The 23,508-nt window shown below is 40.5% G+C and overlaps 1 protein-coding gene across 1 annotated transcript in view; it reads left to right on the top strand.

The window, feature by feature from the left end:
* si:ch211-186j3.6 (neural-cadherin) overlaps positions 1-23,508 on the top strand; it is a 294,654-nt gene that overhangs the window by 201,950 nt on the left and 69,196 nt on the right. The window contains exons 26-27 of the mRNA XM_041938705.1: positions 1,272-1,549; positions 16,447-16,661. Coding sequence (XP_041794639.1) covers positions 1,272-1,549; positions 16,447-16,661 — 493 coding nt within the window. The remainder of the gene's footprint in view (positions 1-1,271; positions 1,550-16,446; positions 16,662-23,508) is intronic.

The raw sequence follows: 23,508 nt of genomic DNA, 5'->3' as shown, positions 1-23,508 counted from the left end.
TGACCTACAACACCGTCGGAGCAAGACCAAAAGCTGGCATGAAGGAGGCCAGCAGAGACTTAGGGAGAGACTGGAGAGAGACCTCAACACCAAAGATATGTGGCAAGAGATCCAGACTGTCACAGGCTACCACAGAAGGAGCGTCCCCACCATGTGTGAAGCCTCATTTGAGCTGAACACATTTTATGCGCACTTTGATCTCTTCAACAAAGAGTCTGCCGTCCTGTAGCACCCGCCCTCATCCTGATGAAGTGCTTTCATCAAAGACAACATCCCAGCCAACCTGAACCCTCACCAGCCTACACTCAGGGCCAACAGATCCACAGAGGATACCGTCTTCACAGTCCTCCACTCAGTCTTCACACACCTTGAAGATAACAACAATGCGGTTTATTTATTTCATATCAGTATTCAGTACAATTTCCCACATGGCTGGTTGGAGAGTCACATTCTGTAACTGGACACTGGACTTCCTCACAAACAGACCACGGACAGTTTGCATTGACAGTCCTACGTGCTTTATGCTCAGTACTGGAGCCTTCAGGAGTCAGGGGTCAATCTGTACACCATACCACCCGAAAAAAGACCAAACAAATGAACAAAAAACCCCACTAGAACAGAAGGGCTCCGCAGCAGCGATTTTAAAACTGCTCATAAATTAGCTGGTACCCACCTACCAAGCATCAATGATGTCCGTGCAGTGAGGTGCTGCATAGAGCCTAAAGTATACTAAAAGACAATTCCTAACCCAGCCACAGCCTGTTCACCCTGTTGCTGTCTTGCAAGCGATACAGAAGTATCCACCCATACCACCAGACTACAACACAGCTTCTCTCTTCTGGATGTGAGACTCCACAATTCATCCTCCACACTGCACCATAAATAGTTATTTAGTTTAGTTTATGTTAATGACTATTTAGTTATCCATTTATATAATTTTGTTTTGTGAGTAGCATATAGGGACTCTAACTAGCATTTTATGATACAACCCTGTGTTGTAGAATGCTAAATGAACCTTATACTTTGTTCTTGGTCTGGCTTGTTTCTGTCTACTGATTGAACCCCGTTGGCAATTTTTGCTGGTGGGAATCTGTTGGCGGGCCATTGTCACTACACTAGGACCTCCCACTGTTAGGTAGTAGTACCTTTGCAAAGGGAGAAACACCCTACTGTACTGCTTATGGGCACTGAGGTAACCTTGTGTTTCAGCAGTATCATGTCAATTGTCTAGCCAATATCTGGTTTGATTTGCTCTGTCTTTCTCCATCCAGCTCCAGTCATTCCTGCAGATCAGCGTGTTCCAGATCCGGGTAGATGAGTGTCCTAGCTCAGAGTGTGCGGGGGCCACTGGCTGCACCAACGTTTTGAATGTGCGGGACACACCCACAGTGGTGGATTGTGGGACTATGAGTCTTGTATCTGTGACAGTGGAATCCACAGCTGTGTGCTCCTGCCCAGGCAGAGAGCAGTCCCACCAGCCCTGCGCTGCATATCCCAGAAACCCCTGCTTCAATGGTGGTGTGTGTGTGGACACTCAGCATGGCTATAGGTGAGTTGAAAATAAACGCCATACCCAAAACTCAGTCTGAGGGGAAGAGTTTAGTCGAAAGCCATCACTTTTTTTCTAATTACTCGTAAGGCAGAAATTACTGTTGCTGTTCCAGTTACATTATGACAATCGCTAATTGGGAAACGCTGATACCTACATGCCCTGAGGTAGAAGAGCTTGTAAGAATTAGCGCAGATGGAAGCAGTTAGGTTAGATTTTTCTCTGGGTGACAATCCTCATTTCACTTCGACTTCATCACATCTAAAAAGACGATAACCGAGCATATCCATGACATTTAGTTTACTTTGTTATTTACAGGACAGAGAACTTAGAGCTTAGATATGACTGCAGCAGAAATGACTAAAAAGTGAAAATGTCCATAAATAAGTGAATACAATGATGCAATATTATGAAACTGTATACATGTTAATGTGGTGGTGTTGCTGTGGTTGCATTTTACTGAAAAATTATCCTGATGCTTCTGTTCAAACATGGATATTTGCAAGCACATGCTATGTATTAGGTTTGGCACCTCGGAGACCATCTATCAGTCTGACTTTGCTTTCATCAGAGAAAAAATAGAACTTGAAATATACACTGCCTTCCATTTTCTTCTTATAAAATCACTGCTAAAATTATTCTATTTTTTTTTTCTCACTGAGTCCCAACATGTAATTGTGGTTTAGGAGGTCAGTAGATTGAGACAGATTGAGTTGGGAGAAATAAGCTGGTGTTGGAGGAATCACAAAGAGTGCAAAGGGTAGTTTTGGACATGATTGTGTACTGGAATGTCTATCTGTGGTGTACATGTGCATTTCCTTTTCTCTCACTCTGTCTCTCTCTCCCACTCTCTCTGTGTTTGTGTGTGTGTTGGCGTGGTTAGAGATTAAAGCTGAAGCCATGTAGGGAACTCGTTTAACACTTCAGGCTATTCTTTTTATTTTGAATGGAGTGCTTCTCTTTGTTTCTTTCTCTTTCCGCTCTTTGTTTCTCTCGCTGTCTTTGTTCTTTGCCGTTGCCTGGCTGTGGAGGTTAAAATCTGAGGTAATTACTTTAACGTTTGTTTTTTCTCTCTCTTGCTTTCTCGTTCTTTCTCTTGCTAGTGTCTGCTTGAGCTGCCCTGTTGGAGAAGCTGTAGAATGATAATAATCACAGAATATGATCAAGTAGTTGGAAAGGCCTTCATGAGTGAATAATCTCAGGACATTAGAGGTGCTTTTGAATCGCAAATACTTAGGTGTGGTTGTAGGCCTCTGCACTGGTTAGCTAATCCTGCATCATGTGTGCAGGATCAGGCTCGGGGAGCAGTCATAACAGATACAGAGAAATCCGGAGCAGGTCATGTCATCATTGGAAAAGAAAGCACATTTTGAAAGAGCGGGTCTGTCCTGAGGTTTGAATGCTCTCTCTTGGTGCATCAAGATCAGTAAACATCGTCTAGTGCTAGCTTTATGCCGACTTTTTGCTTCTGCCAGACATGAAGAATTCCCACTGCTGCAGCTTAGCTGGTCTGCTGCCTGGCCTCCACACTTAAGAACCATGCAATGCGGGATGTGCTGTTTGCTTATATAGGAAACAAGTTTGACACAGTAGATCAGGTTCTGGTTTGCCTGTTGCTGTTCATGTCCTGACTGCAAAGAAGCTCAAAGGTACGCATCAGAGGAATATCAAGATGAATACTATGAGCACTTATCACAGTCAGTGTTTCTGAGCTCACTCCCAGCTTTTAGCAATGTCTAACCATGGTGAGTGAAGGCTGGTGTGATATTTTATGAGGTGGAGAGCAAGGGAGAAGATGGATGTGAAGGGAGGTATTAAGAGGAAATAAATGGAGTCAACATAACCTCAAAGCATATTCTTTTGAGAGTGTGCCAGAGAGATGAAGGCATCATGCCTTTGGTGTTTGTGTGTAACTGTGGGCGGGTGTGTTCATGCTTAGTTCATGCTTAGTTTAGAGGCAAAGCAATGCTGGTGTATAAAAACAAGATGGAAATGAATCCATCAAAACAAACGAAAGTACCGCAAAAGGAAGCTTTTATTAATTCTATAGCAGCAAATGCTCTAATAGTCCCCGAATTGCTGAGGTCTTAATTTCAACTCCCAGGTCTTGTTGCACTCATTCTGCTCATTAACAGCAAAATAAGTTGTTTCTCACTGGTGTGTTGCAACTGTAGATGAATGAATTAAAGTGAAGCTGCAATTAGTGTTTTTATTCATGCTGAAGGGAATTCCTGAACCCTGTTACAGCTGTTAACAGCTGTCACAGCTAAACATAGTCTTCATCTCGTGGAGCAATTTCAAATTTGAATGGGGAAGTGTTGGCAGCCTCCGCAGCAGTACGAGGCGAAGAGGGAGTAGTTACGCTAAGCGTGTTTGAGGGAATTAATTTAAACTCTAATGTTTGCTCACCATTAACTCAATTTACTTGGTCAAGTGAGAACACTAGCATTGAAGCCCCACATAAATGCATTCAGTATCCATTATTATTGTGCTATTCCATTCATGTACAGCTATTTTGCGTCAGTAAAATGCATTTTGGGAAAACAATATCCACAGATTAGTTTTTAGCCATGCTGGTGGCATGGCTCAGGGGATGGTAATGTTGGTTCCAGACTGAAATATCTCAAAACTATTGAATGGATCTCCATGAAACTGTGTACACACATTCATGCCCCACTTGTGAGGGACTGTAATAACCATGGTGATCCTTGAACCAGCGGACTTGGGTCCTAAAAATCGAGACCAGATTCAGGACTCAGCTCAGTCGAAGTGGGTTTCATTGCTGAGGGTCTTGGGTCTGTGTGTCAATGAGTCAATACGTCAAATAGACTCACTATCTAGTCTGATCGTATCTTTTGTGTTTGTGTTGTTGTGAGTGTGATCTTGATTATCAGGACATGTACTGCAGCTCTTTTTGGCTGCGGCTGCTCCTTAATTGGTGGGATTTTTCTTTTTTGATTTGGTCTTTTTCTGCTCTTCTAAGAGAGGGGAGTGAAATTGAAAAACACACTGGCCACAGGATAAAACCAGTAAACAAAAAGGTTCATCGCTACAGGAGATGGATGCTGAAAACATTTCAGCTTTTCTTTTTAGGCTCATTGTCAGCTCTCTCTGCTTAACATATTTAATTTCATGTTTAATCTTTACAATTCTTAACATGCAAAATGGGTATTAACACCAAGAATGGTTTAATACAGAAATGAATAAAGATTTGTTGAGATTTTATTATTACACTTTCAAACTTTTCCCACATTCTTCCTAAATATCCTTTCTTACCTTTCTATTCTTGGGTTTATAGAATTCATAGAAAACAACTTTGGAACAGTTTGGAGACAGTCTGACTATTTCCTTTGCACAAAATACCCTGACTAGCTCCAGTATCCTGATGCCCAAGTCTGAATGTGTCTCCCTTGCTTCCAGCAGCAATTCAACACTTGAATGGCTGTTGCATTCATCCTCTAATACCAATGTCAAAGCTCAACTATACAGTATGTAATTTTGCATATGGCCACTCACATCCCCAGAAATACAGCAAAGTGAAAATTATGTAGACTTTGCATGAGTAGCATTTGGGGCTATACAGGAAATGATGTGGAAAAGGAAGAAAAAGAGTTTTCTGAGAAGACCTCTGTCACTGATACAGGGGTGACGCCAAGACGTCAAACATATGTAATGCTTGAAATTTCATCTGCCAGGGGGAGACAAATCTTACAAACCTTCTGCTCTGTAATAGTTCGGATGGGTCAAATTCAGAGGACAAATTTCTCCATAAGATTTATTAGAATACGCCTTAAATTCAGAATGGGTTCATATAGCTGCTGGTTGGAGTAAGAAAGACAGAAAAGCACATACAAAGTCTTTGAATGACCTTTCTTACTTTCCACAGTGCTGTTTCAAATCAAAGATTCAACATTTCATGTGCCCTCCATCCATCTGTTCATTGTTAAACCTGCAGCATATTTCCCCCACTTTTCCTATATAAAAGCACTTGCTTCAATTTGACATAAAGTGCCCGGGAACCACGCTCAGATTTTGCAGCTTTTGGCTTCATAACATTTAGTTTACAAGGCCTTCGTGGATGCAGACATCATTTCTGCAGTTCCTGACAGGGTTTAACTGCCTGGTCTTGAGTCTGACTTGCAGATGAAAAATGAGATTTTCAGAACATTTTGACAGTCTAGCTCAAAATACAGCTCTTGTTTTCTTCTGTGTTACCTGGTGTTATAAATAGAAACAAACCTTTCGCAACCTCCCACTAGATGAAAAATCCAGCATGTTAGCTGTCACATACTGCCAGTTCTTGTTTCGAATTACTAGCAAACAATTGAACTGAAGGAGAGTGTCTTCATTAGCATAAATCGCTCAGTAAACAAGGCCAAAAGTGGGGTGAGAGCATCTCAACAAATCCTTTTAACTACAAACATGATGACGAAATAGGCTCTTTGGTGCCTCTAGTTGTGGAGGAGACGTGACCCTGTTTAACTTTGTGTAATTCAGCCTGATGCTATGTGTATCCTCAGGCTCGGATCTTTAATGGTGGAAGTGAAGGGCTCTTTGCAACCAATTAAATGAAACACCAGCGTGTAGACCGAAGCTTTTATCACTGTCTCAGCTGTAGCTCCATGCAGATTTTGAATGTTATGATGAAATTAAGAGTCAATTTTCACACTCCAAGCTGAAATCATCTTCTGCACATTGTTGCATTAAGTAATGGTAAAATAGATATATAGGTTTATGGAGGTAAATAAAATTATATATGAACTGCAACACAAAATGCAAAGCCACTGATATTACATCATCAGCTATATTTTTTGTTTGTTTGTTTTTAGCTTCTTTTTGTTGGTGTCACATAATCATAATCATGATTTGTTGCAGGATGTGGCTAAGTGGCATGCAGACCTGACACTACACTATAGCAGCTAGCTCTAATTTTTCCTTGAACCTTTCCTGTCCAGGAGAAGCATCATCATCATTAGATCTCTTGAGGTCGTTGTCTCCACCATGCAACAGCCTGTGATTGGCTTCTTTAGGACAGGACAGCAGATTGTGTTGTGTTGAAGAGTCTACAGTCATGCTAGCAGCTCTGTGAGGCTACATAGGCACCGTGGTGCAAACTCACTGTAGTTTAACATGCATTGCTAACTTTTGCTAATTGGGAGTAAATGTGCACGACAGCTGAAGATGGTCAGATATTTTGTTGTAAACTGAAGTAACGGACAAATTAAAATGTGGACCTGATGATGCCAGAGGAAAGGTTAAGGTGTCGTAGAGTTGATCCCTAATGTGCACGTAGACAGATGACTTTGCCAGCATGGGCACAGAGACACAGCGTGAACAAACTTGTGCTGGCAACTGTAATTTTAAGCCAAGGGCAGACAGGAATTTGTACTCTACTTTGATACTGATCTTTTGCTCAAACTAGTGCAGTGCCTGTTGAAAACGTGTCCACCAGGCTTCTACTTGGCCTGTGGTGTTGCTGTTTGTGGCTTTTTCTAGAACCACTGATTCAAAGTACTTCCCACTCAAGACTGACTGTCGCTGGGTTCACAAAACATTAACATTAAAACTCAAATGAGCTGATGTTGAGAGAGAGAGGGCGTTAACCTGAAGTCTGTCTCTCTCTACTTGTCTCTGGGTATAACTGGGTGTACGGCTGCACTTAGATTATTATTTTTAATTGATTAATCTAATGATTTCTTTGATTATTCATTTAATTTAACAAGTAATTATAGTAATTATTATCAATTGTTCGAAAGATTATTCTTATATTGCTCAAGTGATATAATCAAAATAAAGATAAATAAGTTAAATGTCATTAATTTTTAAGTATTTTATAGAATCATCTAATCATCATCACCTAATTTCCAGGTCACTGCTGTGTTATTGATCATATAACGCTGCAGCAGATCCACCAGAGCAGCTGCTAATGGCAACTGTAAAGCTCCATTCTGCCATTCTTTTAAGACAGCTTCCAAATCAACAAACCTGTGCTTTGTCTAGTCTTTAAATGGAATGTTCTTTTTTGTACCTTGCATTACTCAGTTTACTTTCTTTTTACCTCATTGTTTAATCCATTAATTTCTAGGGAAGGGTTTTGCAGATTAGCAACACTATGATCTCTCATTTTCTGTTTGTCTGTCCCTTTCAAATAAGGGATCAGAAAAATACCGGACCTCAAATTCAAAAGAATTGCTGTGACACATATTAATTAATCACTTGTATTTTTAAGTATTTGATTTAAAACCTTAAAATGGTTATTACATGGTTCTGTTTCTTAGTAATATGCAGTTAAGATAATCACTGGAAAGTGTATGTAAGCAGCAGTGTGGGGTAAAGAAAATAACTGAAATGATTTACAGACTGTACATCGATCCAAAACATTTCTCTCTCATCATGGAGAGAGAGACAAAGCTCAGCGACAGCATGCTCCCTGTAGTCCACCATAGCATGCCATGTGCAGAACCTGGAGCTGTCACAAATAGCACTTTCCTCAAAATGAAGAAGGCCTAGCCATTGGGGCCCTTAACCACGACATTCTGGGGACACAGAACAAGGTTTGAGATGCACAAATGTACCTTGCTGTTGCTGGCTAACTAGCTAATGAATCTCAGCTCTGTGCCACTAAAAGTTGAAGACTGATTGATGGGTAGATGTTGTGACATTATTGGTTGAAATTGTTGTGAGTACACACAGTGTTTGGTTAGGTTTCTGTCTCAGAATACAAACTTTATTTTTAATTATTTTTTGCATTGGCATTTATTGTTAAATAGGTGCACAGTATGACTGTGGATGTGATCTAAAAGGGTTGAAAGGACATTTCTCATTTCACTTAGTACTTTGCAATACACCCACCAAGTGTGAGGTTGATGAAATGAACGGTTCTTGAGATACACAAAAAACGGACAGACAGATGGACAGTCTTTGCTTTTTAGAAAAAAAAAAAACATGTGCCATGTAATTTCCAGAGCAGTTTAATTTCAGCTTAACTTTAACATCAAACACTGGGCCATGCGGATGCTATATAATTATGACTACGACTAAAATAAATGACAGATTTCAGCTTTGAAATTATCATCTGAAGAGAAACATCCAGAGCACATTTTCACAGGCGGGGAACCGGTGAAGGACACACATGAGGCCATACATCAGACCTCGGCGGAGTTTAGACATCACAGAAGAGAAAATGGTAGTGGCAGCTGCTGGTACAGGTGCTCTATGATTACGATGTTCAAATACCTAATCCTGAAGCAGCAACAGAGATATACGTGTTCATCACCGCACACACGTACTCCCTCTGAACATATGCGAGCACAGATGAGCGTCTCATCACACGCGTGTTCGCTAAGCTTTCTTGCTGTGTCTTGTAGAAGTTAATTTTACCCTTCAGCTTCATTTAATTAGAAGCAACGAGTGGAAAGGGCAGGATTTCACTCTGGATGGCTGGAGCCAGCGTGTAATGTGGCTCACCGCTGGACCAGAGCCGGATGACTGGCTGGATCCACTGTAGACATAATCCCTGGATTACACACATGCACACAAACACACACAGACAAATACACAGTTATTACAGATGCGGATATTTTTCTTTTGTCATTCTCTCCCTGTTAATCTCTTCAAACAATGTTGCATTGCTTTGTGTGGTGAGACGCCTCTATTATCTAGTTCAGAGTAATAATGGAGGAGATACCGTGATAGCTATACACACCGTTCAACAACAAAGTGCATTGTCTCCAGAGGACTAAGCACAAATTAAGGTCTTAATAAGGTATTTTACGTCATTAAGGAAAACTTTTCCAATTCATTTCTGTGCAGACATAATCATAGTATTCACTTGTTGTTGTTGTTTGTCTATCCCTGGTTGTTTTTTATATACTGTCACTCATTCATCACTTGTCAGAATTGTACAGTGTGTGTTTCGATTTAATTTCAGTTCTATTCCAGTGTATTAGAACAAACTCAAACAGACCACCATCATCAAAACACCGAGTTAGGGAGGAATTGTGTTCATTCGTCCAGTAGACTTGCAGAGACTTGGGGACTCTATGACAAGGGGTGCTGGAACTGTAGATAGATAGATAGATATACTTTATTTATCCCAAGCTGGGAAATTGCAGTGCAGCAGCATTAGACTATAAAGAACAAACTATACATAATAAAATATCAAAATAGTGAGCAGTAAAAAATTATATACATATTAATGAAATAGCAAAATAGTAAACAGTAGTAATGAAAAAGTATTGCACAAAAAAAGAATATCTACAGCAAATGGCAGTGTGTAGAAAATAAAGTGTACCGTGACTGTAAGCGTAACACTGTGAAAAAAGTGAAAATTTGTGAAATAGGACTAAAAAGAGCAAACTATACAGAATAAAATATCAAAGTAGCAAGCAGTAAAAAATTATATACATAATAGTAATTATGTCAACTGTATTGTCAACCGGTGGTGGCAAGAACCTTTATAAGTCTAAGATCTGTTCTTAAATTTGTCACCCATCTGTACATTGATATTGTGATATAGTGCAGCACCGACACTGTGGGCTTTACAAGCTGTGTGGACAGATCAACTCCTTCACTGTGACTGTTTCGCCTGACACTTCCTCCTCTTGCTGCCTGGAGATGTTTAGTGAACCTACAGACCCTCCTCACTGTTGAATTAATCTTGTACTTTACAGTCATGCTGGACAAAATCATCTTCTTTTCGTGATTATTTGACAGTCAAAGTCTCGGGTAAGGTGTAAACCACTTTTGTGGGAGTACATCCACACCTGGATGCAGAATTTATATGTCAGTCTTGAGAGCACTGATGATGCTTCTAATTTGCAGACTTTAACTCACGAAAGACACCATTTACAGACTCAGAGATTTTACTATATGATTTATTTATCCCGGGCCAGAAGCCTTCCCTATTCACTACATTGTTCTAAACGGTTACTCGAAGGTGGAGAGAAAACAAAAAAACAGGCCTTTAATTCTGATGAACATGTAAAAATGGTGCTTGTGAATGTGAATGATACATTTCAGCTCCTGCCGCTCATGTCTTTCATGAAAAGTGAATGTGGGCCAGAATGAAAATGCAGAAAATGTTTCTTTGTGAAGTGTCAGCCAAGTAGATGACAAGGAGAAAACAAGGCAAAACAAGGCAAAACAGGCGAAGTTGTCAACCCCGAGACACTGATGCTGTGTGATTGTCACATTTTCAATCACACTACAGTACCTGAGCTCTGCAACATCTGCTGTGTGATTCTGCAGGTTCAGAGGAGGAGAGGGGGTGAGAAATGGGATGTCAGGGTTAGAAAAATGAGGATAGAAGGGGAGGAGATGGGAGAAATAAAGGAAGCTCAGAAAAGAATAGACCAATGGGAGAGTTAGAGCAATGTTGTGAAGAGAATGAAAGAAAAAAGAGGAAAAACAGGAAAGCTGAAGGCAGGAAATGGGGGCAAAAGATGGGAAATGGTTACCAGAGGAACAGAAGAAGGAAAGAAGAGAGAGCAGAAGAGAAGTGAAGGGAGAAGAAATAATTCATGAGGGTAAGATAAGAGATAATACAAAAGAGAATTACTGTAGGGTAGTTTTCTGTTCCAGAGGCTTTCAGATATGACCCCACCCCAACACATTCAAACAGATTATGGCCCAAGATTGGAGGAAGAGCATGCAGATGATGCAGGCACCGGGATTAATAATGAGATTAGGGGAGTGACAGGGTTGGGGGTTGGGGGTTGGGGGTGGGATTACAGCTGCCTGTCCGACATTAACAAACACGGTTCCCAGCAGACAGCGAATGAGCAAAACAAAGCTGCCTTAAGAGGATTGGAGGGCTTGGCCATTGTGACTAAAACTATGTCTCAGATTGTCTTCCACCCAGAGAATTAGGATGACATTGTTGAAATGGAAACACAGGCATGGCTGTTTTCTTGGTGCCTAAAGTCATGCACATTCATGCACACCATAAAACGTCTCTGAAAACGTGACTTTGATTATTCTCTTCAAATGTAAAGGTCGGGGGAAAAAAAACCCTGAAATATTCAATACAGAGATTGATGGACGACTGTGTCTGAATTATGGACAACATGAGTTATAGTTCATGCAATATCACGGACATGATCACCACCACTGGCTGAATCATAAACACTTTCCTGCACCTCAGCTTCACATTGAACATACATAGCTAGATGCCACTTTTTCATGCATACAGAATCTATGATCCTTACCGTTCATATCTTGACACTGTTTATATTTAGCATTTGCATCTTGCAGGTCCACCAGTTGCTTGGTTTTGTTATTTATCATCACTATGGTTAACCTGTGTACATTTTTTGGAATAGCGTATATTTTTGGATCTGCACCTTACCATTAACTATTTACACTATGTAGAGTTAGAGTTAACATTTCAGTCACTGTGCACGTTTGGTTTGAACCTTATTGATGATCTGTATTGTTTATTTGCACAGATGCTATTTACACTCTTTCCTATTTTGTTCTGCGACTCCTGCATATCTATTTCAGATCTATCTTATCTCATGTATCAAGAGTTTTAACAGTCAAAAACTCAGCTAATCTGCTTCATCAGTGCTGCGTGGGTGTGATTTGATCACGTTTGATTGGAAGTGGCCGGGCAACATAAGCAAACAATACCCCAACTGTCACCAGATTAAGATTCAAATTTGGCTAAATCCTGATTGATGCAGGAAAGTGAGTGACATCACGTTCTTCCATGTAAAAAAAACATACACACAGGACATTAAGCAGATGGGAAGCAGACGTAGCTGCTGCTTAGTCCCATCTGTGATTTGAGCACTTCCTACAGTATTCAGTGACTCGGTACATTTCTCTGCATTTCTCTGGGTAAGATGATTGACAAAATGTCATCAATTACTAGTTACATGTTACTCACTGAGAAGCCACTACATAACTTTACTAATTACTCAACAGCAAAAATAATGCGTTACATTACTTGTTTCATTAAACCCTTAAGGCCGATTGTCGCGAATTCGCATCATACTGCTTTAATCCACATTTTAGCCGAATCGCGCATACATTCCTCTAATGCCGGTTTGTGCATATTCAACACACACCTAGGAACCTTTTGCAAGCACTGGTTTCTCGTCGGACAGGTCAAAGTGAAAACCACAGCCGTTGTTACAATGTAATGGCCAATTTTGTGGCTGTTTTGATGAAATAAATGAATTTTGAATGGCTTTTATGATGCACATTTATGAATTTTGAAAAAAAAAGTATTTTTATTGCATTTAAGCATTAACGCCTGTTGTCAGTAATTTGCATCATACCTAAATTTATATCTATTGTATGTGCAACAGAACAAACTGCTCTTAATTTAGGATCAATTGGAAAGCAAAAACACAAAGAATTAATCTCTTTAATATAATTCTAAATAAATTCAGGCGTCAAGGGGTTAAATCATTAAAGCCAAGGAGACTCTGAACTAAACCAGGTTATGACTGGCTAATGTAGCAAGAGAGCATTTCTCCTCTTGTGGTGGAGGTTAGTCCAGCTAACATGCTGCATCAGTCTGTCCACTGAACCCAGACAGACCAAACTGATGTCAAATGTCCATTAAAGTCCGGCTAAGACAGTTAACAAGCTCGCTCCAATAATGTAGAAGCAACAAAAGATTACCTACTAGGATCAATAACTACTGGTTTTCAAATAGTATTATGTTACACTAGTTGCTGAAAAAAGTACTCAGGTTACTATAACGTGGTACCAAGCAGTGTGTTACTGCCCAACACTGCCTACCAATGCTGAGGTCACAGGGCAGCTGGCTTAGAGACTGCGAATAATGCAAATAATGTTAACAACATAATAACCTAAAGGTAATAAGTAAAACATCAGAGCACTGAGGTTTTCTGTTCAATAAGTCAGCTAATGTAATGCTGTGTGAACTGATCAGGACCACAACTTTTTACCTGCACATCCTATTGCCACCAGTACCAACAGGGTGTTAAGAGACCAAACGGGTCGTGGAACACACGTAACAGACCAGCAGCTGTCTTGGGACCCAGAAGTTTGAAGTTTAGAGTTTTTCCACAAATATATCCCAACACAGTTTGATCCTCTTTTGAAAAATGGAACTGTATGCACAAGAGCAGCATGGTTATTATGTATTATAGGGCACTGTACGTGAGCGGTGTAATTTCTTATTCTCTGTGTGTGTGTGTGTGTGTGTGTGTGTGTGTGTGTGTGTGTGTGCATTCGTCTGTTCTTTTTCAATCCTGGAAGAAAGCAGAGGCAGGAAAATTAACAAGACAACAAATGAACAGTTAGATGAGAAATGAGCTGTCTGCAGAACACCAATGAGATGTGTGTGTGTGTCAATGCATGCACAGCATCGTTTTGTGGGTTTGCAGGATCCACGGGGCTAAAACTTGAGAATCAGTGTGAACAACATAAATCAATGAAAAGCTCACGCATTAGGAGAGCAGAGGAATTGCCGTGGAGAAACACTTTGTTTCCGAGCTGTGTGTTTGTGTGTATAGTCGGGAGCGAGGCTGTTTGTGCAGTTTGTATATTTCATAATTGCTAACGACAGGTGGGTTGAGAGAGAGGAATTTTTACTTGGCTGAAATTATGCAAGTGGACCATAACACAACACTCACAGTGAGTGTGATTAGCCGTTTAAGATTGCCTTTAATATTACAAGTAAAGGGGCTAAAGTGTGTGTGCTTTTCAGTTATTAGTGATGGGGCAGCTGTGGTTTATATAATTCCTAATAATAAAGGGATTCAGGTTATCAATTAATGATGATGATACACTTTATTTACATAGCACTTGACAAACATAGAGCACAACGGGCTTTCCAAATAAAATGCAATGACGGAATACTGCAAAAATAATTAAAAAAAAAAATTTAAACAAAAAGCAGTAAAAGGACACTGTTAATGAATGTAATCGAAGCGTTTCGTTTCCATTTCCCTGTGGACATAACTCAAAACAATGAACTTTGAAACAATACGATACAGTAATACAGCATGTTACTCATCGTGGCACAGCGTATGATTCCTCCTGGCACAGCAGTCAAAAACTGTATTGCTCCTCCGTCCAGCAGCACCTGTCACCTGGACGAAGGTTCCTACATATATAGGACAATGATCCCACAGCATAGTGACCCCTACTGGCCTAATTAGTGTCTTGCATTTGCCTATCTACAGACACAGTATTAAAAGTAGTGATGTTAAAACATCTAAAGCAGGCATCTCAAACCCCCATAAAGGGCTGCGTGGCTGCAGGTTTTCATTCCAACCCAGGAGGAGCACACCAGGCCAACCAAACAACATCAAGGGATCACTTAGTTATCAGCTGAAGACTGAGATCAGCTGATTAATTGATTCCAGCCTGGTGTGCTCCTCCTGGGTTGCAATGAAAACTTGCAGCCACACAGCCCTTTATGGAATCGGTTTGAGATGCCTGATCTAAAGGCTACGTGAGTACACTCTGCCACAGAGAGGAGCATATCGGTGTATGCTGCGATCCCCGTCTGTCAGTGGGAACCCTGTTTATTACTTATTCATAATCACCAATTGCCCCATTACCCTGACAGGATCGGTCAGGATCATACCGTACATGACGTTGTGTAGTTCAGACACACAAGCTGTAACACAGATATGTTTGTCCAGCCCAAGTATTTGGAATGAGCTGTCCTCAGGATTAGCCCTGAGCTCTATCTAATCTATCAGGACATTCTTATTTTACTGTAAGTAAGTCCAAACCCTGGTTCCTCAGGAGTTACATGTACGTCTCCAAGTGTTTGCAGTAGTGGCACATTGTGTGCATAAATGTGTTTCCATACACTGGACACGACCTCTCTATTCATCACCATAAAATACAACAAAATTAGAATAAAACACATTTTACTGTGTGACATGTCCTGTATCATGACACCTCCCAGAGTCTGGACTTATCACTTCCGGTGCAATAAAGCCCCAACAGATTTGATAGATCTCAGAGGTCATCCGGTGCAGTGCAGTCACCACATTTTGAGACAAACTTTTTTCAAACAACCCTACTGCTGGAAACTGTGTGCACCTATAACAGGGGGACAAGGCCCCTGAGAGGCTCCAAGGTTGTTTTGACACCAAAACATTGTCTGTAAAATTATTTCTTAGGCCAACAATAATAATTTGTTAATGGCACTAATAATGTTACCTTTTAAAAGTGCAAAGTAGGTAGTTAGTTTCATTATTTCTAATGTTTCAACAATCAGTTTTTTGTTTTTTATACTTTTTTTAATATACTTTTTTGCACTTGCACTTTTTTGTTTTGTTAGTTTAAAATGGGTGTCAGATAAAAGATGCAGTATCAAGCAATAATCTTAAAGTCTGAAGAATGTGAGATGAATGGGTGACATAATTGGGCACATGGTTAAAAAAATGTTTGCAATATAGGAAACATGATAGAGCATGTGGGGAAAGATTGACAGACAAAAAGGATTTGTATCAGAAACCCATGGGTGAGGAGGAGAGAGGTTAAATTTTGACAGGAAGCCATAGGACAAATTAGCACATGGATGTGTGGAGATACAGAGTGGAGTTTCCTGGTGATGTAGTGATTCTCCCTGTGGTTTTGCCACTAATGAGAACATCTGCATCAGTGAAACAGACGGAGTGAGAGAGAAAAAGCCGAGGGGCAAGGCTGTCTGAGAGCAGAAAACGAGACTTAGAGAGAGCGCAGGAAAAATAGTTCAAAGACCAAAAATATAGTAAGTGGCTTAAAAAGAGGGGAGGGAGATTAGGATCAAAATAGTGTTTTCAACTTACACATTTTTGGAGCCAAAAAGGTAGTTGTCAAGGAATTGCACAAAAAAAACCCCTCAAAGTAAGCTACTTATTTCATTCATGAATGTGAGTAATGCTGGCTCTTGCTTCCCTCTTCTCTCCTCCAAGGTGCCAATGCCCAGCTCAGTTCGAGGGGCCTGAGTGCCAGCAGAACAAGCACAGTTTCCATGGCAATGGCTATGCCTGGTTTCCTCCCATAATGCCATGTTTCGAGAGCCACGTATCGCTGGAGTTCATCACCGACGTGGCCGATGGACTGTTGCTGTACAGCGGCCCCTTAGCCCAGCTGCAGGCCTGGGACCACGAGGACTTCATGGCCGTAGGTAGGAACATCTCAAGCTTAATAACATGTTCAATCTGGCTCTAAGATAAATTCTTCACTGTTTGAGAACTGCAACTGATTATATCGAAGGAATTACTTTGACTTTGCATGTAATTGATTTGTACATTTGTGCAGAAGCTCTGTAGAGGAGGAAGAGTTTGGAGAGATTTAATTTCCTTTTAGCATTATCTCAGACTACACTAGTTTCATTTGAAAAATGCTTGAAAGAATGATATGACTTTATGCTGTGTTATAACATTCAAAAATACTGAAAAGGCTGTGTTGCCTGAGGGGATATACACTTAAATTAGAACTACGTTTGTTGCCAAGTTTTCACATACAAGGAACTCAACAAACTAGAATGTACCCGAACAAAGTGAGAGAAAATCAAAGTCAAAAGTCAAGAAAGAAATATATCATTAAAAAATGCACATTAAAAATATGAAAGATTACTTTTAAAAAACGGTATGTTATAACTGTTTTTAAAATGAAGGAGCTGTACAGTTTTTGCAGGAATGTGCAAAACATCGACTGGGAAATGTGCAAAACAAAACCTGCACTTTACAGAGATAATAAAGCAAAGGATGTTGATGTAATGCATGAGGTGTGGAGACTTTGTCTGGCCTTATTGATGAGGCTAGCAGCAGATGGGAAGAAAGTATTCTTCTGGCCTGTGGCGTTTTAGGAATGTCTCAGAAAGATCATGTCCTGGATTGGAGGGGTCAGCCACAATCTTACTTGGTCGTCGTGGAGGAATAAGGTCCTGTAGGGATGTTAGACTGCAGTCCATCACCTTTTTGGCCCAGCCTGGTTGTCACAATCCTTTAAATTGAAGCGGTAGTGGTACGAATGCTTTACCGAACCAGCACTCTCGCGGTCCAAAAAACAATACAAGTTTCCAGTTTAATCCAGTTCATCAGTCTAAATAAACACAATTAGAACATGATGGTTGGTGTTGATGAAGGGGTACTTGTCCTGGCAAAAATTGTGCACCAACATTTCAATGGAAATCCCAATGAAATTGAACTTAAATTAACTTGGACAAGCTAATTTGCCATTGATTCATTTCACCATTGACCCATAGCAAGCAGTCTTGACAGGGCTGACCTTTGAGGGAACAGAGGGTTGGAGAGTTCAACGTGGAGGAAGCTGTAATACCTTATTAGCTTGAACCTCTTTTAACCTGGATTGTCGGACTATGAACCGACCCACAAAGGCAGAATGGTTTGCACACAGTTGAGAGACAGGAGTCCATGCTAGAGTCACAGACACATCATTTGCATTAATTACGTGAAGCAAGTTAGGAAGCTTACTAACTGTCATGCCTGTTTTTCCTATTGAATAAAATTCTTTATTGAATGAAATGATGTACAACTGCAATACAGCGAACAAAATGCCTGGGGGAGTAAATGGCCCAGTACAAAGCAAGTTATTGTCACTCGACAAAATAGGACACAGGCGATTGATGGTACACATACATCTTTTATGTTTGTTTTTTTTCTTTTTATAATAAACAGGGTGAACTCATTGTACCCTTATTGACCATGGAATCAGGACAATAACTTTATGTCTTGTTGAGACAGTAAATCCTGTCGCTGCTTGCAAGATCGTTAGCTTGGAGAGCTTCTCTCCCTCCACAATAACCCTTTCTTCAATGAAATGATGCACAATCCCCTAAACAAAATGCCATGGTAGGTTCACAGCACAGTACAGGGAAGACAGTGTGTGTTTTGGCTGGCTAGTGTGTTAGCATTAGCCAACCAGCTACAGCAGTTCACCTGCGAGTGGAGTCAACAGCAAGCCTGACCTTAATATATCTACAAAGATTTGTGCATTCATTTGGCTGTGAGACTTTCTGATGTGACCAGGCCTGCAGAGACAGAAATTAAAAACAAGAACCCCAGATGACATCTATAAAAGGACATGCCAAGTCAGAGCAAATACTGCATGCGGTTAACTTTAGGTAAGGCCGAAGCAGAGATGTATAGTACAAATGAACAAACTGGAGAAATACACCTTGCAAATTCCCCTTTTCAATTTAGTCTGAGGACTCAGGATTGTAGTAGACAAGAACGGAAATCCATTTTGGCTTTAATTCCCTGTGCGTATTAACTTTCCACGAGGATTAGGCAGTGGCGGTGACTCTTACACAACTGCACACACACACTCGATGATTTTGATCTTATTAAAGCTGACAGCCAATGAATTTTGATCTGCACCCACTTTGATTCCCATTTAAGCATTGTTTTTACACAAATGCTAATTTGGATAAGATGTGCAGCGGATAGTCACTCACACACAGTCCTGTTGCTCGCTGTGATACATAGCTGGAAAGATCTGAAAGTATGTGTAAACTGAGTTACGACAGGTTTACATCTCTAGCTCTTAAGGGAAAATAGATCTTTTCTTTTGTTGCTGTGGTAATATTGTTGAAGTTTGAAGACAATAAAGCTTGTTGAACTGAGGGCGGCAGGCAGGAGTTATAGACAGATGGAAACAGAGAACACAATGTCTTGTACGTCTCAGTATATTTAGTGTTTTAATCTGAGAGACTAACGCCTCCTTGTCTCTTTTGCTATTTCTTCCCTTGGATTGGTCCTCTCTCTTGGGAAAGATGCTGTTGTTCCTTCACTGAAAAAGTAATATGTGTGGGAGGTGAGGTCTGCCTGGAGAGCCGGATGTGTTTCGTATTTGTGTGTGTGTGTGTGTGTGCGCGTGCATGTATTGTAAATCCTGAATAATTTCTTTATCTTTGGTTGGTGTCAGAGTTATTGGATCCTAAAGAGTTCGTGGGTTTGCAAAGGTGAGGCTGATTTGTCACGGCACAGACTGTAATTAGAGTCAGGCTGTACATATTTACAAGTCTAATTAACTTGTTTCAGCGTTTACCTACTGCATGTGACAAACCCATCACCAGGCCTAGACCTTAATTTAACTGCATTAAACTATTTATATGTATGGAAGTCCATGAATGTAGCAGACTGTGTGATGAAAACTTTTGTTGACAGCCTTTTCCCATATTTCTCAATGGAAGCTGCTTAAATGTGATCATTTGTACCAGTAATCTCTGTACTGAATGTTGACCAATTATTCACCATAAGCATTAGCAACAGCATTAAAGGATCATTCTGGTTCATTACAACTTGGGTTTACTGGTTATAATTACAAAGTAATTGCTGAGATCTGGGAGCACTGCAATATCACCACAACAAAGTTCAGCGGGCATGACAAATTGTCTGTTTGATCCCCATACTGCTGACTGTGTATACACTCACCGGCCACCTTATTAAGTACACCCTACAACTGCTCAATACAAACATCTTATCAGCCAATCATGTGGCAGCAACTCAGTGCATTTAGGCATGTAGGCACGGTCAAGTCAATCTGTTCAAACCAAGCATAAGAATGGGGATGAAAGATGATTTAAGTGACTTAAAAAAAGACATGGATGTTGGTGCCAGATGGGCTGGTCTGAATATTTCAGAAACTGCTAATTTAGTGGTATTTTCATGCACAACCATCCCAAGGTTTTTACAGATAGTGGTCAGAAAAGAGAAAATATCCAGGTGCTGTTCTCTGGCCAAAAATGCCTTGTTGATGGCAGATGTCAGAGGATAATGGCCAGACTGGATCGATCTGATAGAAAGATAACAGTAACCCAAACAACAACTCATTACAACTGAGGTATTCAGAAGAGCATCTCTGGATGCACAACACAATGAACGTTGAAGTGGATGGGTTACAACAGCAGGAGACCACACCAGGTACAGCCCCTGACAAGAAACTAAGGCTACAGTTGACATAGACTCACCAAAACTGAACAGTAGAAGACAGGAAAAAGATTGTCTGGTCTGATGAGGCTTGATTTCTACAGCAGCATGTAGATGGTGCAGTCAGAATTTGGCATCAACAACATGAAGGCATGGATCCATCCTGCCTTGTATGAACGGTTCAGGCTGGTACTGGTGTAATGGTGAGGGGGATATTTTCTTGGCACACTTTGGGCCCTTTAGTACCAGCTGAGTGTTGTGTAAATGCCACAGCCTCCCTGAGTATTGTTGCTGACCATGTCCATTCCGTTATGACCACAGTGTGCCCATCTTCTGATGGCTGCTTCCAGCAGGATAATGTGCCATGTCACAATCTCAAACTGGTTTCTTGAATATGGACTCAAATGGTCTCCACAGTCACCAGATCTCAATCCAACGGAGCATCTTTGGGATGTGGTAGAACGGGAGATCTGCACCATGGATGTGCAGCTGACAAATCTGCATCATGTCAATATGGACCCAGACATCTGAGGAATATCTCCAACACTTTGTTGAAGCTATGCCATGAAGAGCTATGACAGTTCTGAGGGGGTCCAACCCAGTCCTAGCAAGATGTACTATAAAGTACATCTGTTCAAGGTTCCCATCGAGTACAGAGCTTACAGCAAACTACCTATGGCAGTTATTAAGTCATTAATTAAACAAGACCCAGAGACTAGCCATTACTCATTTGTGGTGGGTCCAAGTTGAATTCGACTGTGATGGATCCCATTTTCATAACATCACAATGTTAAGATAAGATAAGATAAGATAAGATAAGATAAGACAAGACAAGATAACATAAGACAAGATAACATAAAACTTTAATTGTCCCCAGCTGTGGAAATTTGGGCATTACAGCAACATGTGATAGCAGTTGGAAAGAAAAGCAACAGAGATAGAGATATTAAGAAAACAAAATACAAAATAAAAAGCTGACTATATATGTACATATTATACAAGCAAAATGAAAATTTGACTATATAAAAGAAAAAAAATGTAGAAAAAATATATAAAAAATATGTATTGCTGCAATTTTGCAGCAATAATTGTACTGTTTGTCTTTATTTTCTCTTTCAAATACGTTTGGAGGTTTCCAGATACTGATAGTTGAATATCCAGTTTTAACTAACAAGAATTATCCTTTAAGACCATTGTGAAAAAAAAATTCCCAGACAACAACCACTTCCTGAACAACTAATCATAATTCTTTCATGGTTAATGGTTCCTTTAGGCAGCTTTTAGAGTGCTTTCTCTGTGCTGTTAAGTGTAATCCACAAACCCTCACACCAAAGGATTTCTTTGCTTGGACACCAAATACACAAATACATCTGATATACAAATATTATTAAAAAACCTATACACAGCCGCAGTCTGGGATGAACCTCCATCATATCTGAAATGAACAACACTGAATGGCCAATATCTCATTTTTAATAAAAAGGATATATTGGCACCATATATTGCAGTTGCACACCAATACTACAAATGGTATACCCCACTAACCATACAACGCACAGACATGTTTTTTTAAGCATATTAGATATGAGGGAGACACAAGGGAGTAAAGTATTGACAGAGTACAGAAAATAAAAGAAATTGCCATACAAAATCGTAAATAATTCATACAGTCACCCTCACTTTCTTTGAGAATGATCAGTGTAACAATGATCAAGTAATCGAAAGAACAAAGATGAAGAGCAGCATGGGAAAAAGCACGTTGATAGGGTACCGCTGTTTATTTTAAGGCTGATAAGTTGACTTAGAGTTGGTTTCCCTGACCAGAATCTGACCTTGTTTTCGCATTCAGAAAAACAACACATTTTTGATGAAGTAGGATTATCGCCACACAAGGGATCGGGAAATGTGTTTAAACATCGACCTAAGAATGCAGCTTCCAGCATCCACTACTCATGCTGATGCTCAAAGAGCCAGATTGGATTGACGCATAAATACAAGAGGAATCAGACAAAATGGAGCGATTCACTCCCAAATCAAACGCGTGATGAAGTGAATGCTGAAGGTCTCGTCCCGACATGAACGTATTATGAGTACAAGAGGAAACGATGAGGGGGGACACACTCTCCTGTGCCATGGCTTCAGGTTGAAAGTGTCGTTTGAAAAGGGGTATTACAATAATAGGATCAGAATACACAGGGAGCGGGAAAGAAAGAGGGGTGAAATAAAAGAGAGATGAAATGTAGATTTGAAGGAACAGAGGCAAGAGAAGTGGATAAAAAGAAATGTCAGGTGACTGCAAAGGAGACTGCTCTACAACCTGAACTGCTTTTGCATTTATGAAAGTCAAGTGGCACATGAGAAGCCACTAATATACCTCCAGAATTTTCATTTTGACCATTTTGCAAGTGTGTGTGTGCATGTGTGTGTGTGTGTGTGTGTGTGTGTGTGTGTGCGCGTGCGTGCGTGAGAGAGAGAGAGACATTGTTCACCTTGTTATTAAGCCTTGTTAAGTGATGCTGCTCATTGAGCCTGATCATATTCCCACTACCTCACACACACACACACACACACACACACACACACACACATTTGCACACACAGGCCTTCAGCTTCTTATTGAGATGCTGGTTTGCTTTTCTGAAGCCGCCCACTCATCTGCCCTTTTATCCTGCCGAAGGGCAGCTGTACCCAGCCAGCCCCGCTGTGTAGGCCAGAAAAGGTGTGAAGCACTCGGTCACACATAAACACACACTGGGAGCATAGCTCTGCACTGCACCCAGTCTGTGGCTGCTGGGGGAGAAGAGATTACATGGTTATAACACACAGCTTGTGTAGTTCGGTGTGTGCACGTGTATAGGGCATAATAACACCCGTGCCAAAGATGACCTCTTGTCTAGGTAAGATCAGAACATTGGATGTTCCCTTAAATCCATTTACTTTCACCAGCATGTAAATGTTTATTAATTTGGGAAGCCTTAAATTTCCTTGAGCTTAGGACACTCATCCTGGTTAGCAGTTCAGGCTCAGTTTGTTCCAAGCTAAGCTCTTGTTATACAATTTCATGCATGGAGCTCATCC

The sequence above is a fragment of the Chelmon rostratus genome, chromosome 1, assembly GCF_017976325.1.
Source record: "Chelmon rostratus isolate fCheRos1 chromosome 1, fCheRos1.pri, whole genome shotgun sequence".
NCBI lineage: Eukaryota > Metazoa > Chordata > Actinopteri > Chaetodontiformes > Chaetodontidae > Chelmon > Chelmon rostratus.
The sequence above is the reverse complement of the archived record's forward strand: the minus strand, read 5'-3'. Positions and strand labels throughout refer to the sequence as shown.